Here is a 15,080-nt window from a genome sequence, read left to right as displayed (position 1 = left end):
GGGACAGTTAATCATGTCACAAGAAATTAACATAGTCTGTTCAAAATCAGGCCTTATCTGTATCTGTCATTCAAGCCTTTTCTCATGGTGTACAAATGTCTCTTTCCTTGCTTCATTAGGTGTCATATTTACAGTCTGTCCATGATCATCATAGTGCGGTTTAAAAATCTACACTATCGGAATGAAAACGAAAATACTGGAGGAATGGTGCATCTCTGTCACGGTCGTGGGAGGAGAAGGACACAGGCGCAGAGTAGAGGTACTGGAGATAATCCATGTTTTAATGAAAACAAAACTCAAACAAAACAAAAGGCAGCAACCAGTGACGTGGGTTAACATCAACAGGACAAAACCAAAATGAACCACACCAACATGGCCAACAAACTGAACTTAAATAGGGTCCCCATTTGGAGGCAATAACCAACACCTGCCTCCAATTGGGGAAACCAAAAAACAGCCAGGACGTGACAATCTCATTCCTTCAGACCTCCTGAAGGGGTTCCATGGTCCTTGGCTCTCTGGCTCCATGGTCGCAGGCTGTGTTGATGGTTACTGTCTCTTCACCTAACTTTGAGAGTTTCATTTTAATAGTTAAATTTACTCTCACCACTGCCCCTCCACTGTGCGGGTGGTAGGCACAGTGAGTCTTCAGATCAACTCCAAGGTACTCAGACATCTTCTGAATGGCTCCGTTCAAAAAGTGATCCATTGTCACTTCACAGTTTCTTAGGAATTCCCCATCTGGGTATGATTTCAGTCAACAGTGCCTTAGCAACAGCCGATGCATCAGCCTTCCCAGCCGGGAAAGCCTCAACCCATTTAGAAAACATATCAACAAACACAACACAATATTTATTTCCCTCGCAGGGGTTCCACTCAATAAAATCCATCATCACATGGTCAGAGGAGCCATCGGGGGGAGGATCAAGGATCAAACATGTTGAGCATCAATCGTAAAGCCTTGTGTATACCAATACTTATTTACCATATTTACCATCCCCCCTTTTGAAGCGTGACCTTTTCCATGTGAGAGCACCGCATAGAAATTAAACAGACATTTTGGTAAACAGGGGTAACCATTAGGGCCTATCCAAAACGTATTCACATAGGATGCCCCTGCTTTTTTCCAAGCGGTTCTCTCTTTAGGTGAAGCCTGAGATTGTGCTTCAGCAAGGTCAGAGAGGGAGACCGTAGGGGTCAGATGGGTCATCTGAAGAGCAGAATGAGGGGGGGCCTGAGCAGCAGCTTTGGCAGCTGCATCTGCTCTGCGATTGCCAAGGGAAACAACATCTCTGCCTGTAGTATGGGCCTCACATTTACATATGGCCACTGCCTTAGGTAACAAAACAGCTCCATGTTGGAGCTGTGCACCAGAATAAGTAATACAATTTCCACAATGTACCAAAGTCATGCACAACACCAAAAGCATATCTACTGTCTGTGTAAATGGTAACACTTTGAACCTCAGCAAGGATGCAAGCCTGAGCGGAGAGATGGTTTGGCAGTCTGTGACCCTCAACCACATCATGATCAGTGACAATGGCATAACCCACATTATTGACAGTGAAGGTAGGAGATTTACTAGCAGATCCATCAACATAAAAAATGGTCACTATTGGGTAGAGGTTCATAAGACAAGTCATCACGAGGTGTACACTGTTTGTTAATAGCAGAGAGGCAGTCGTGCAGCTTGCCATCTACCTCCGTGGGGAGGAAAGTGGCTTGATTCAAAACAGGACTCCTCACAACAGTTACATGGGGTAACAACAGTAAAACGTTATGGGAATGCAGAAACCTAGAACCTGAAAGATGAATAGTCTTGTGTTCTAACAAAATAGAGGCAACAGAGTGAGGAACTCGTAGCTCAAGTGGCTGATAACACACCAGAGGCTATGATCGCAAAACAGCGTCTGCTGCTGCTGCCACAGCCCTCAGACAATTTATTAGAGAAGTATGCATTTGGCCTCAACTTATCACCATGTTTCTATATTAATACAGAGGACATATAGCCATCCTTTTCACACACTGCTTGAATATACTTATTTTTAGAATCAGGGAGCCCTAGTAGGAGAGGTAGCCAGAGCCTGTTTCAAAGAAGTAAAAGAAGCATCAACCTCAGGAGTCCACACTACTCTCATGTGATCCTACAAGGGCTGTACCAAACGCGCATATTCAGGGACCCATTGCCTACAAGAACATGTCATGCCCAGAAAGGACAGAAGCTGGGTTTTAGTAAGAGGTTTTGGGATGCCAATAGTGCATTCTATCCTGTCTGTACTGAGACGTTTACCCTAGTGTATGGCCCAGAAAAATTACTTCCTTCTGGACAAACTGTAGCTTATTCTAACTGGCTTTATGACCTTGCAAGGCCAAGTACTGTAACAACAGCACAGTGTCTTTTTCACACGTATCTTCATCTGGGGAACAGACAATAAGATCATCAACGTATTGGATAAGGGTACTGCCCTGTTTAAATTGGAACCCTTCCAAGTTATCTTTTAGTGTGGACGCAAACACAACAGGATATTCACAATAACCTTAATGCAATTACGTGTACAATTGGCCAGGGAATTCAAATGCAAACCAAAATTGTGAATCCTTGTGCACAGGAATACAAAAAAATGCGTTAGCCAGGTCGACCACAGAAAAAATGTACTATTGCCCGGGACTTGTGTCATAATTGTATATGGATCAGGTACAATTGGTGCGCGCGCATATACTGCCTCGATAACGTTTTTATTGATCAGTAGTCCCTACACTACTCTGTCAAAAACTTTTATCAGTCTCTGCTTTCCACATACCATAAGCTTTCCACTTGACTTCTGTATTTTCTTAATTTCCCCCCGCTCGTATTCCTCCAACATCTCTTTCAATCCATGCAACTGTCTTTGGCTTAAGCTGCCATTCTTCGGAAATCCCCAAAACTCCCAGAGATACAAAAGTCCAAACACCATACTTATCTTTCATTATCTCAGCCGGTCCAAATTAACCACAAGGGACAATCAATGTTTTACTGCTGCACCTGCCCATGTTTAGAAAACCTGGTAAAAAAAAAAAGTATGTGGCGAAAAACAAGATCTATTTTATTCTAAATAATGTGCCCTAACACATATCTGCGCCCTAACGTAAAAAGGTGCCCTAACACTCTTATACTTAACGCAAACAAATCATCTCAATTAACGTGCCCTAACACATATTAATAGACCCGTCGGCCCGTAAGTGAGATAATATAACTGCAGATTTAAAATGTGCCCTAACACATGTCCCAATGGCCTATTTCCGACTGTATTATGCTCTTACCTCCAAAATTCTATTTCCTCTGGAAACCTGTACTGATCAGGCACGAGTCACAGCTCCAGTCAGGCACTCCTTCTCAAACCCCTCAAAGGATAGCCCTCTTTCGGGGGAGGCTTGAGCTCCAGAGACCTCTCTCTGGCCATGCATGGTTAACCTGTTTGGAAAAAGACTTGAACCAAGCAGGATTAAGATCCCGAACGAGCACCCCATATTGTAAGGGCAATTTCTAAAGTCCAAACGATTTACGAAAATGGTAGGTAAGACAGAGGAAAACTCAGTGGCACAATAAACTGTTTTATTCTTGCAAGGAGAGAGTACACAGGTTAACAGTGAATAGTCTCTAAAGCATTTGGAAGTATATTCCATACTTATAGAGGAATGGGTGGGGATAAGAATCTACATGGTCGTACCATAAAACAACATATGTTCCTTATCCATCCTACCCCCTATTGTGTATCTTCCTCTATCCTGTCCTAAAACCCATTGATCTGGATCTACCCCCATCCTGCTGAAGATTTACGTTTACCTCGACACCTCATACTTCCTTTTCCACAGCACAATCAGCATTCCTTTTCTCATCTACATATGGGTCCTTTAATCAGGAAGAATACATCAGTTCAAGAAAGGTCCATAACAGTGCTCAGAGCATGTGCTGGGCAGCTGGCCGAGGTCTTTACCGCCATCTTTAACACGTCACTGGCAGAGGCGGTTGTCCGAAAGTGCTTCAAGACCGCAACCATTGTGCCATTGCTGAAGCAGTCAACGGTGTCTAGCCTGAATGACTTCTGCACTCATCCCCACAATCATGAAGTGCCTCGAAAGACTAGTTCTGGCCCACCAAGTCCTGTCTGCCCTAACCTAACTGGACAAAACCAACACCTATGTGAGAATGCTATTCAGTATTCAACACTGTCATTCCCTATTCACCCACAAATTCTAAAGGCTGCAGCCTTGCCCCAGTACTCATCGAAGGTTCTGAGATGGAGCGCGTATCCAGTGTCAAATTCCTCGGTGTCCACATCTCCGAGGATCTCTCCTGGACCCTCAACAACTCAGCCCTGGTCAAAAAGGCACAGCAGCGACTGTACTTTTTGAGGAGGCTGAAGAAAGTCTGCATGTCCCCCAAGATCCTTGTGAACTTCTACTACTGCACAATCACACACCACAGTGTGGTTTAGCAGCTGCTCCATAGCTGCTCCATAGCTTAAATTATGATACGTTATGATAAGTATTGTATATACATAATTTTTATTTTTGGAAATATAGAAATATACATTTGCACTGTATTTAAAGTACTATCCTGTATCTTCCAACATAAGACCATAGCCATTTTGTACTCTTAAAATAATAAATGATTGAAAACTATTTCAAATGGATTTGTTTGTTAATATTCTGAAAAGTACAACAGATTTTATGTATTATGCTATGCATGACAGTGGCCATTAATATATTATTAAGGAATTGTAACTGTTACAAGAACTGAAATGCAACTTCTACCATGTGTTAGTATTGTAGATTGTTTAGAATTATCCCAGGAAAGATGGCTGTCAAATTGCTCCATTCTGATTTATAGGGAATCTATGACATCAGCCCATCTACTGTTCTATTATCTATGCAGGCAACTGAATGTCAATTAACGTTAAGGCTAACTTTACCTCAGACGCTGCCATGTCTAGTGATGACAAACCTAACGTTACATCTCGGAGCTCTCAAAAACCATTCAGGTGTTTTCTCCCACTGGGGGGGTCGGAATTTCCCAGTTTAACACAATTTCCAAAACGGCGAGGTTTGATTCAGTAAATACAATGACAATAGCATGGACACTTACGGCCATGGTGGCGGTAAGCGTACAATGCTTTTTGGGGCTTCATGGTCAGAGCGAGGGGCAACATCATGAAATTCCTAAGATGATTACTATCCCTTTGTAAGGTAAGGTTTGGACTTTATAGATATTTACATTTAGTATTTAGGGTTAGGTATTATGGGTTAGGTTTAGGAGTTAGCATTATGTTTAGGGCGTAGGGTAACGAATTACGTTTTTGGTTTAAGGTTTATATTTGGGGTCAGAACAACGTTATCCTAAACGTCCCTAAGACCTACTTGGTGAGGAATCTGCAGATGGAACACTAAAAGTATTAGATACGCTACCTCAAAGCTCCAACTTCAAAAAGAACATAAAAACCGAAGCCAAAAGCAGCTAAATTCAAAAAAAGATGTATGGCAAGTTCTGCAAGTCACTTAAAGGAAGATATACTGAAAAAGTGAAACAACCCTTTACCAAAGCAAAAGGGTGGCTACACAAAATACTAACTTGCTTTTAAATCACTGTAAGTTTTTGTCACTATATATTATGATAATACTTGTTTTCATTTAATTAAATTTTTCTAGAATTTTTTCAAACAAATAATCACTGCTTAGAAAATGGTTTTAATGAGTTTGAGGCCTAAGACTTTTGCAGATTACTGTATGTCTCTAGGTAATTAGCAAATTATCTTTTTATAGGATTCCTGTCTATGCATGGATGGTGTATAATCTGTCCGCTTTGTGATTAGGCAGTTGACAGGAGAATAAAACATGTTTTGGATCGGCAGCTTAATCAAGACATGCGGCTTTGTGTCTCTCATTAGTCTAATGAGGGAATCAACACCATTACAGAGGGCACAGTCATTAGACCAATTAGGTTCTGTTTGTATAAATAAATGTGCCAGCTATGTTTGGAATGGAAAAAGCACAGAGGGATTTTTCCCTGTAATTAAAAATGAATAGCTTAGGGAGTTAGTCATTTTTGGATACTGAGTGTGAATGGCAGAAAAGTGACAAATACAATTAATCTGTTGCATTGTTGATGAGGAAGATGGTGGGCCATTTAAACCATTGACTTTCGAGAGGGTTGGGTTTTAATGCCTTTCTCAAACCTTAATCCTGTCTTTAACCATTCATAATCAGTATCTAACCATTTAAAAACCATTTTCACTGACAATTTGATTGACAGCTTACCACATGGCCCATTTGAAACAACAAGTGATGGTCTAAATGACGTATCACCCACCACATTAAAATGTGAAACATGCAATGCAGTAATTCAGTTGCTGCAGTTCATTCAATGGCACACATTTTATTCAAATATAAAGCTACTAAATACATATTATCTTACCTAACATCATACAATATGTGGACATTTTGCATATAGAATGAGGGCAGAAGGTAAAATTATTTAAAATGTATCTGCTCTGTTTTGTTTCTCCCCTGTTCTGCTCTCACCCCCATATTACCCTGTCCCCCCATCTCTCCTTTCAACCTCCACCCCTCTCTTATGTTCTCCCTTCATCCCCTCTAACACTTCCTGCGTCAATCTCTTTTCATCTTCTCCTTATACCTCCCCCCCCTCTCTCTGTCCTTGTAGAGGCTGGGGAGTAAGGAGGTGTTGGTGGGAGTTTTGCTCCTGGTTTTTCCCTTCATTCCGGCCAGTAACCTCTTCTTCAGGGTGGGCTTTGTGGTTGCAGAGAGAGTCCTCTACATGCCCAGGTAAGTCTGTGTGTGTGTTTTATTGCAGATGATGTGTGTATGTGCGTGTGTGTTGTATGTGTTTTACTAGTTCTGAACCACTCTAGGCTTGGTTGGTTTTTAATTAAATGTTGTAATTCTCCCTCTGCAATAGTGTGAATACTATTTTGGCTGACCTTATTGCACTTGTGTGTGTTTGTGTCACTGTGGTATCGCTTGCTCTCTTTTTATCTATCTCTCCTCCCTCTCTGTCTCCTCCCTCTTAGTCTATCTGTATCCTTCTCTGTCCCTCTGTATCTCTTTTTGTTTGTCTATGTCTGTATCTCTCCTCTTTCTTCTCTCTTTTTTATCTCTCCTCTCTCCATTTGTACTCTGCCATTGCAGGGTAAATGTGTGTCAACCATCTTTCCAATCTTTCCATCTTTCTAAAGACCCCATTCTTTCTTTAGAGATTTCAGTGGTTTCCCTACTTACCTGCTCCAATGTATTTTTGTATTTTTTTATATGAAAATCATATTATATTTGTCAATGTTCTTCTTCTCACCTCTTCTCTTTTTCACACCATATCTCTCTCTGTTCTGTGTGTGTGCTTGTGCGTGTGAAAGAGTCTTCTGTAAATTACTTCAGGGCCATAGGGGCAAGAGATCTGACTCAGACAGGTGACCTGAGGCCTCTGCTCTTTAAGTTTACACACGCATGCGCACACACGCACACACACTTCATGCATTACTATCTTTTTGGGGACCCAACCCTGAACATTAAATCTAACCCCGAATGGCAAAAATACTTTTTCCTCATAGGGGGCAACAATTGTCCTTACAAGGTCAAATATTTCATATTTTACTATCCTGGTGGACATTTTTTTCCACCAGGACACACATACAGATACACACAAATACAGTTACAACAAATACACACAAATACAGTTACAACTATACACAAGCACTCACTGTTTCTCTGGGCTTTGAAAGTCAGTCCTACAGGCTGTGTATTTAGTGTGCTTCCTGGAGGAAGCCTTGGGTGGCAGAGAAGTGTAAAAATCCGTACTTTCTTCTCTAACTCACTGAATTTATAATGCAGTCTGTCTGCCAAAAATACTGTTACTTACAGTGTATTTTAGGAGAGTGAACTGAGTTGGGTATTTCTCTTATTTTCTAGTAAATACAAAACATATGTGGGGTTGCATTAAAATAGAGAGGTACAGTAGATATAAAAAGTCTACATACCCCTGTTAAAATACCAGGTTATTGTGATGTAAAATAATTAGACAAAGATAAATCATGTCAGAACTTTTTCCACCTTTAATGTGACCTATAACGTGAACAATTCAATTGAAAAACAGACTGAAATCTTTGAGATTTAAAAAAAAATCACAATAACCTGGTTGCATAAGTGTGCACACCCTTAAACTAATACTTTGTTGAAGCATCTTTTGATTTTATTACAGCACTCAGTCTTTTTGGGTAGGAGTCTTTTAGCATGGCACATCTTGACGTGGCAATATTTGCCCAATCTTCTTTGCAAAAGCGCTCCAAATCTGTCAGATTGCGAGGACATCTCCTCTGCACATCCCTCTTCAGCTCACCCCACAGATGTTCAATTGGATTCATTCTGGCTGGGCCATTCCAAAACGTTAATGTTCTTCTGGTGAAGCCATGATTTTGTGGATTTGGATGTGTGCTTTGGGTCGTTGTCATGCTGAAAGGTGAACTTCATCTTCAGCTTTCTAACGGACGCCTGAAGGTTTTGTTCCAAAATTGCCTGGTACTTGGAACTGTTCATAATTCCCTCCACCCTGACTTAGGCCCCAAAGCATGACGCTGCAACCACCATGCTTCACTGTGTGTCTGATGTTCTTTGGGTGATGTGCAGTGTTGTTTTTGCGCCAAACATACCTTTTGGAATTATGGCCAAAATGTTCAACATTGGTTTCATCAGACCATAACACAGGTAACTCCACAAAGAAGGGTTCCTGTGCGCTCGTCTTTGTGGACCACCAAGCGATTTAGTGTTGAGTCCAGGAACTGACTGCCATCTTGGGCTGCGAGGACCAGGTCTTTGAAGGCTTGCGCTCTCTCCTCAGTGGACAGGATAGAGTGGTTTGCCTCCCACTTTGAGGAGTCTGGTACCTGGCGTTTTCCCAGCCAAGTTTCTGAAGCCCGTCGAGTCCAGGCTATGGCACCACACAGCTTGGACAGAGAACTGAAGCGTTGAGGTTCCACAAGGCGCACCAGTCCAACTGCCCAGGACCTTCTCCGTCTGTCTGTCGCTGGTGTTGCACTCGGGACAGCTGGTGAAGTCAGTTGGTTGACTCCATCGTGCTTAAGGTCCCCCTTCTTGAGGTCCGCCTTGATATTAGGCCCACTGAGGCCAGTTCTTCCTTTTAACTGGGCCCTGGTGACAACTGCTGAGAAGGCTTTACGCTGAAGTTTTCCCACATCTTCAGCTGCAGAAGGTGTAATCTCACTGGCCATCTTCATAGGCCAGTCCGTCTTGGGTAATTTCAGGAACTCAGGGCCTTGCTGCCACCTTGACCCTTCGTTAAGTTCCTCAGGAGTCGCACCTCTGGTAAGTATGTCAGCAATGTTTCGTCTGCCTTCAATCCACCTCCAATCTTCCACATGTCCGGCTTTCTGAATCTCACCGATTCGGTTAGCGAAAAAGGTCTGGAAGCCGTAGCTGTCCTTTTGGATGGCTGCCAGGATTGTTTGGCTATCCACAAAGTGAATCCATTTGTCTATTTTAATGCGGCAGTGCTTCTCAAAATACTTTTTTAGGCGGGTAGCGAAGACCGCGCCACAGAGTTCCGCCTTGATCACATCTCCCTTTTGGTCCAGAGGGGTGAGTTTAGCCTTGGATTCCACCAACTTCATTACAACTTTATCATGAGTTTCCCACCGCAAGTAGAGTACGGCTCCATAGGAGGATTCACTTCCATCTGAGAACGTGATCCCTGTTGGTGGGCCTATGGCTCCTGATGGTGTTAGGCTCCTCTCAAACCTTACCTGGCCAAGCCTCACGAATTCTTCAAAGAGCGTTATTGCGGCTTCTCGAAGTTTTAGTGAGAGAGGGGCATCCCATGTGTCTTTAGATGGTCTGTCCTTGCCAGCTTCCTGGAATGATTCTCGTACCAACATCACTCCCTTCTGCTTGGCTGGTGAGGCAAGACCAACCGGGTCATATAATGCGGCAATCTGGCTAAGTAGCATGCGTCGGGTAAGGGGATTTGGTGTTCCTTCCCTGACATCCTCCATGCTCAGATTAACTCCTGTCCTCATTTTCCCTCTTTTCTTAGAGAAGTTGATAGAAGTCAGCAACCGAAGCTTGTCTGTCTCAGGTTCGTAGCCGACCCCAAGTGCTTTGTTCTCACCATCATGCATTTGATTGGGCAGTACCAGGGTCCTGGGTACAATTGTCTCAGTAGGGGATCCACTCCTCCCACTTTGGCGTGACAGAACCCATGGTTTGAGGAAGAAGCCTCCTGCTCTCAAAATCTCCTCCACCCCTTTGGTGATTCTTTCCAGTGTCTTGAGGTCATCGTGTGAGGTCAGGATATCATCCACATAGCTGTCCTCAGTTAGAGCTCGCCGTTCTTCAATCATATCAGCAAACTGAGGAAGATTGGCTGTCTCCTTCATTGCAACTTGAGCGATACATCCTGCGGGTTTATCACCGATATTGACTCTGACGACTGCAAACTCCTCAATTTTGTCCTCAGGGTTGTCTCTCCAGAGGAAGCGGTGGAGGTGAACTTCATCATCTTTCAGCCACACCGAGTTGTACATCTTCTTCACGTCACCCAGTGCAGCATGGAGTCCACTCCTGAACCTCAGAAGGACACCTCTGATGGGATTGAGTACATCGGGACCCTTGTGAAGGAGACCATTTAGACTTATGCCTCGGAATTCTTGGCTACTATTCCACACAATTCTCACAGGGGTTGAGGAGGAGTGAGGGTTCGGTGCAACCAGATGGCTGATGTACCATTTAGGTCCTTCCCAGTTGTCAATTTCCTCCCTTGTGAGTTTTGCAGCAGCCCCTCTTAAAACCATTTCATGTATTTGTTTTTTATATGCAGCCTTCCACACAGGTTCCTTCTCCAGACGCTTCTCAGTATTTTTGAAGGTTGCCTCCACTGCCTGCCGATTGTCTGGCAGTTTTGTGAGGTCTGTCTTCCAGGGATAAGCTGCGTCCCAGTGGGGAGAGTTGCTGTGTTTGTCCGCCAGCACGTATGTTAAGCACTCTTTTACCTTTTCCAGGTCCCGCTCTTCCTTGAGGGTCATTTCTTTTCCACCAGGGGGGCACCTACCACACTTGCAGCCGCCACATTGAGGACTGCAAGCTGCTCCAATGCTGTCCCACCTGAACCACTCGAAGACCTCTTTGTTGGCTGTTGCGGTGCTCCGGACAAACTCATGTCTTTCCTCTTCTTGAGGTATGATGGTCTCTTTATACGCCATCGAGGCTGATCTCATGGTCCTAGCTAGGTGAGTTTCAGAGCGGTACACGGCCAGGTCGACTGTCTCAATGAGATTGGGATGGGTTCCCCCAACAGTCTTTCCCAGCGGGCCGTCCCAGAGAACGAGGTCTTCCACAATCTTGATTGGCTGGGGAACAAGACGACCTTCCCGGTGACTGATAAGGAGGTCAATCTTTGTGGGACGGACAAGTTCGTCTCTGGGTACATCCGGGAAGAATTTCTGCAGTTGTTCGGCAGTGACTGATTGAGTCACCTCCGCAATGTTTTCCAGGCCATAGCAGAGAATTCTATGCTCTGCCACTTTTCCCTTGGATGTCTTTACCTTCAGCCGCAGGGAATATCTTTTAGTCAAGACAGTCTTTTTCATCCCCCCAACTCCATGGACTATAAGCCTGATGTTCTCACCGCACAGTCCAAGGTGATCAGCTGTTTCATTTGTGATATAATTGGTGTCAGATGCGAGGTCGATTAGGGAGCCAACAAGGCAACCCGAGTTTGTCGTTACTTCCATCAGCATCATCACCACTGGATGTTCTTGCAGTCCATCTCCAGCCTTGCCATATACAGTTGATGAGATCTTATTTGAGAACGCATTCTTGTATTGCTCTCTTTGTTCTGGAGTAAGCTCAGCCAGGAACTCCTCTTGTTTGCTGGTTAAGCCAAGTTTCTTTCCTCCAAATTTTATGGTACTCTGCTCCTCACTGCTGCGGTCTTTCTTTGGAGTCGGTGGCTTTGGGCACAGAAGGTAATTGTGGTCCGACACCCCTCCTCTCCGACAGTCTACTTTTGGGCAGAGGTATCTGGGTGTGCATCCTTTCCCATCCTTGGGGTGGGGCCGCAAACACTTGGAGCACAACCCTAGCTTCTTCAAATGGGCCCTTTTTCTTAAGAGATCTTGCTCTCTGAAGACCTTGCAGGCAAATAGCTTGCCGGCATGGGAGTCATCTCCACAGACAGTACAGCTGGGATAATCATCCTTCTGACCTGCGGTGGATTTTGTGAAAGCCATCCTCCCTCTTTTATCTGAGTAGTCTGCAGCACCCCTTTCCGCAGGGCCTTTATCTGCAGGGCTTGGTTCCAACTGATCCAACTCTTCTAGAATCTCCTCCTGCTTCTTCAAGAATCCTAGAAGGCAATCAAAATGATGCCGTGGAGAGAACCTATTTGCTGGGTCAGTTTTGTGGATAATCCAATCCTTCTTGAGTGAACTGGGAAGCTTGCTTTCAAGAGATTGAGCAACAACACGGTTCTTCACAGCATCCTCTTCACCAAGAATCTGGAGGTTGCACAGTGCCCTTTCCACAGCCTGGATCAATTCAATAGTTCTTCTTGGATTGTTTCCTTTGACGGGTGGAAGAGACTGGACCTCGTTGGTGATCATTAGGACTATTTTCGCTTTGTTCCCGTATTTGCTGTCCAGCAGCCTGAACATATCGTCGGCAGATTCACAGCTAGATAGAACGAGATCCTTCTTGACCTTTTCGTGGAGACTATTTAATAAGTGGAACTTTTTTATACATTCCACACCTTGTGGGTTACCCAATTCTTCTAGGTCCAACCTCTCAGTCTTCCAGCGATAATAGTCCCTCATGTCACCTAAGAAAGTGGGAAGCCGTGCTCTTTCAAGGCTGATTTGAGGCTGGAAATTAAGGATTCCTTTGGTCCTATCTGGGCTGCTTTGCTGTAAAAGGGGTCGGGTGTTCATGTCTGATGCCCCCGTGTACGGTTTGGGCTTCAACTTGAAATCAGCAGACATGTCAGGGAGAGAAAGAGAAGCAGCATCTGGTCTCGGATCACCAACCGCGCTGCCATAATCTCCCAAGTTTCTTTCTCTACCCTTTACTCGGTCTGCTTCGTCGTCCTCCAGTTTATCAGACAGTGCCAGGACCCTCTTCTTCAGTGTCTTGTGGCGTGTCCTGAGATCTAATGCCTTCGGACCAGAAACCAACTCCTTCCACTCTACCAGCATTTCTCCGAGCTCGATGACCTCTCTTTCAAGACCTCTATTCCTTAGCCTGCGATCCTTGATTGGCGTCCGAGGGTTAACTTCCTCTTCCTCTGCCTGAGTGATAGCCGACTCAGCGGTTTCAGCCTGCCTGAAGAACATTTCCCCTGCGTAACTGGCCCAAAAGGTTTCCTGGGTGACTTTCTTTACCTCAAGGAACCTTATCTCACACTCTGCCGTCTTTACATCGATTTGGGTTGCAGAATCTATAACCTCTTTATCTGTCGACTCCCTCAGGGCTTCAGCATACTCATGTCCCGCATCTGTGACTTTAGAAAAGTCCACCCTGAACATCTTCCATTCTTCGAGAACTTCAGTCGGTTCCAAAAGTCCCGATTTGGTGAGAGTATGAGACCTTTTTGTGAATGAAGCCTGTGCTCTTGATCGCACACTTTTAAGCTTTTCCAAGTCTGCCATCGTAAATCCCTTTATGTTGACTGGAGAGCTGTCACTTCGTGTGCACACTTTTAACCTTGATCAACGGGCAGTTTAATTAATGATAAACTTGGAGTCAGTCACAGAAGAGAAATGAGAGGCCGACTGATCCTGGGTTGATTGAGCTTCCTTAATGAAGCAGTCCGTGGCTGGTTTTCACTGCACTTGATCCAGTGGAGTGGGCCGCGGTTTATAACTGTTCGGTTCTTTAAGAATCTCCCCACCGAACGGGGCATCAGGAGAGGACACGTTGTTATGACTCGTTGTGGTTTTTTATTTAAACTGATAGATTTTCCACAAACAGCTAATTAGTCCACAAATAGCAGGTTATAAACCTGTAGAAATACAAAGGCTATAGTATAAACAACAACATTAGCCATATACATAATATACCAAATTCTGAACATACTAATATCAATAGAATATACATTTCAATATAGTCAGTATTTAGTATTATAAATATTATAATATACTTAGTGTTTAAAAATGACTAAACACAGCACATTTCTCTAAACACAGAAATATACATCAATGTAAAACACATCAAATGTACAGCAATGTCAATGTTATATATTGAACTAATAGCCCAAAACCACAAAGGTGTATATTGGTCTAAAGTGAATACAGTGAGTGTAGTTGCTGTGCATAGCAATCCATTACCAAAGTAAAACGATTGACTACATTACCCATTCAGCACCGCAACCAGGAAGTAACTCGTGTGACAGTAAAACGCTCCAATTTCAAACATTTACTAGAATATAGTCACGGATATATCGAGCTGACAGCGTTGAACATCAGACCGCAAATAAGGTTTTATCAGCGTGACCAACGTAACAGTTATCAAGCATACAAGCCGCACATACATAACCGCAGCACAGTAGTAGCGCAACAGACAAACAAACCTAAAACGTAGCTCAATGTAGAGAAACAACAGCTTACCGGTGGCGCACCTCTCCTGATGCCCCGTTCGGTGGGGAGATTCTTAAAGAACCGAACAATATCCCATGTGCTTTTGGGGGAATTTATGTTTGTTTTTGCAAACTTCAGCCAGGCTTGGATGTTTTTTTCTGGCAAGTACACAGCCAGTACTTGCCAGAAATTCCTGCAGTTCCTTTCATGTTGACTGTCTTCCCTGTGTTCCATGGTATATCTAATGCTTAGGAAATTATTTTGTAACCTTCTCCTGACTGATATCTTTCAACAATGAGATCCCTCTGATGCTTTGGTAGCTCTCTGGGGACCATGGCTTTTGATCTGAGATGCAACTAACAAAATGTCAGGAAAATTCTGACATGATTTATCTTTGTCTCATTCTTTTAAATCACAAAAACCTGAGGGGTGTGTAGACTTTTTATATCC

The 15,080-nt window shown here is 43.7% G+C and overlaps 1 protein-coding gene across 2 annotated transcripts in view; it reads left to right on the top strand.

Moving 5' to 3' along the window:
• tmtc1 (transmembrane O-mannosyltransferase targeting cadherins 1) overlaps positions 1–15,080 on the top strand; it is a 314,311-nt gene that overhangs the window by 160,594 nt on the left and 138,637 nt on the right. For both annotated transcript variants that reach the window (XM_034290060.1, XM_034290061.1), the window contains one exon: positions 6,701–6,822. In XM_034290060.1, the coding sequence (XP_034145951.1) occupies positions 6,701–6,822 (122 nt within the window). The remainder of the gene's footprint in view (positions 1–6,700; positions 6,823–15,080) is intronic.

This window comes from Esox lucius, chromosome 23 (genome assembly GCF_011004845.1).
Source record: "Esox lucius isolate fEsoLuc1 chromosome 23, fEsoLuc1.pri, whole genome shotgun sequence".
Lineage (NCBI taxonomy): Eukaryota > Metazoa > Chordata > Actinopteri > Esociformes > Esocidae > Esox > Esox lucius.
This window is presented reverse-complemented; position numbering and strand designations above follow the sequence as displayed.